Raw genomic sequence first — 2,460 nt, 5'->3', positions numbered from 1 at the left:
ATTTGGTAGATTTTTAAGTATGTATATTTGTATTTGGACCACTTAATATGATTGTGAACAGAGATAGTTATTATTGGAAAGGATATTTTATTGTATTTTTGATTCCATGTGTTATTTAATTTTGATTCATTATCTAAGTTAAGTGACCCCTATGTTTGTGGGGAAGACGAAGTAGAGGTTTGTGTGGGTTGGAATGTAAGTTTCTACAGCAATGGCACTGGCCTGGTGCTATTGTAATCGCTTACAGGGTGAGTGTTATCGATTAACATAATGAAAAACAGCTTTTTGAGCAAGTACAGGTCTTGGTAACTATTCATATAACCGCGGACCTCCTGTCATTCCCACACATGAGTGACCTTTCTCTACCTGAAAAAGCGCCTCACGGAATATCAGGATCAGGACGACACCTGAGTCATTCCCACATTCATACTTTACCAATCATTACCAATCCATGAGACATTCCTCCAGTGGAATTCCCTTACTTAGCCAAATTCAATCAAGGTTCGTTATTACTTCCAAGCTGTTAGAGTGTTGAGAAAGTACCAAATACCCAAGACTGAATTATAAGTAATAGTGACCGAACGGTTTACTAGAAATGGGAGACTGAGTATCAAGAATTCAAGTAAGTGGCCGGACGGTCACATCAAAGGTGAGACTGACTAACAAAAGAATGTCAAATGGTTGATAGGATGGTTTGGCAAAGAATGAGGCCATAACTCAAGGATTGACTATAAGTGGTAGTCCTCCGAACGGTTTGGCAAGAGTATTATAAAATAGGCACTAATAATGGTCGAAGGTTGGTCTATGACCGAACACTTATCAGACCGGACGAATTGAGAAAGAAGGAACTCTTTAAAGGAGTAAAAGGACTTTAATCAAGTAAACCGGACGTTTCAATAAATAGAATCTCACTAGACAATTCAGTCATTAAGTGACCGAACGGTTTCAAAGGGAAGAATATCAGATTTACAAGTTTTATAATTTAAGTGTCAGCCTAAGGCCGAACACTGGGAAGGCCGAACGCTTGGTTTATGACCAGCATTCTTAAGTAGCTATCAATAAAACAATTTAAAGGAAACCAACTAAGTTTAGACATCACACTAGGCCGATCAGTCCCAACAAACCGAACGGGATAGGGAGGACCGAACGGTCCTAATGACCTTCGATCTCAGATTCATATTTTCTCTAAGTTTCATACATACTCTTATCAGTGCAGAATTCATAGTTCATACTATCATACAACTCATACAACAACATACCATATTTCAATCATAAGAAATCAAACATACATTAAATCAGGCATACATTCAAACCATACAGAGAAATTATAATTAAACTTTATAAGCTTCCCTTACCTCTAATTCCAGCTAAGACTTGAAAGTAGGTTGGTAGGAACTATTCTTCTAGTTTCCCAAAGTCAGATGCAAACTGAAACCGAACGGCTCAGATGAAAGGGACGAGCACCAGGAGTCTTCAGATGTGATCTGAATGGTGATCGGAACAGTAGATGGGTTATAATTTTAGAGAGAAGGTAGGGAGGTTTAGAGAGAATGAGGAGAATTTGAGATTTCAGAAAGTTGAGTTTGAGGAAGAAGAAGAAGATTGCATGGAAAAGTGGCGTCGGGTTTCATTCTTACCTTAAATACTGCCTCCATTCCGAACGGTCGGCCAACTCCCAGCGTGACACCTGACTTCTACTTTCTGGGGTTCACTGCTCTGCTGCTGCTACACGGATCACGAAGGAAGGGAATTAAAAGTTTGACAGAGTTTGTCTCCCACTCACCAGGGAGAACCGGACGGCTGACATGTGTATTCCACTTAAGTGGGGTATTAAATGGGGTGTTACATAATTATTCGTTAACAAAAAGTTTATCTGTTACTCTCTTTCCTATTTATCAAATACTCATTTAAAAAATATTTACAGTACCCACAAGTATTCGTGGATATTTACAAATATTAAAAAAAAAATATTTTATAATTTTTTAAATAAAATCTAAATAAAATTATAAAAAATATATAAAATATATAAAATATAAATCAAATTAACTATAAATTAAAATTTAATTTTTATAAAATTTAATCTAATAAAATATAAATTTTAATTTTAATTAAATTTAACTTAATAAAATATAAATTAAATTTTTATTTTAAATTTTTTAAAATAATAGATATCTTAAGGATAATATAATATTAGACCTATCTATAAACGAATATTAAAATATAATTATCCATAATCGTGTGTATCAATTATTCCTTTTATCCACATATGCTTAGGTATATTTTGGTGATTCTTATTGGATACCATAAGAATAACATAAGATCTCAACTAAAATTGAAAGTAAAAAACTAAGAAATACAATAAACAATAATATTTTTTCTATTAAAACTTTTCTCAAAATTAAGAAATGGAAGAATAAAAAAAAAAAAACTTCTGTATATCTTATTAAAACAACCTTGTGT

The 2,460-nt window shown here is 33.6% G+C and overlaps 1 protein-coding gene across 1 annotated transcript in view; it reads left to right on the top strand.

Moving 5' to 3' along the window:
* LOC111241521 (MDIS1-interacting receptor like kinase 2-like) overlaps positions 1-237 on the top strand; it is a 4,764-nt gene extending 4,527 nt beyond the window's left edge. Inside the window, exon 2 of the mRNA XM_022780172.1 lies at positions 139-237. Within this exon, the coding sequence (XP_022635893.1) occupies positions 139-237 (99 nt within the window). The remainder of the gene's footprint in view (positions 1-138) is intronic.
* Positions 238-2,460: the final 2,223 nt, after the last annotated feature.

Source organism: Vigna radiata, chromosome 4, assembly GCF_000741045.1.
Source record: "Vigna radiata var. radiata cultivar VC1973A chromosome 4, Vradiata_ver6, whole genome shotgun sequence".
NCBI lineage: Eukaryota > Viridiplantae > Streptophyta > Magnoliopsida > Fabales > Fabaceae > Vigna > Vigna radiata.
This window is presented reverse-complemented; position numbering and strand designations above follow the sequence as displayed.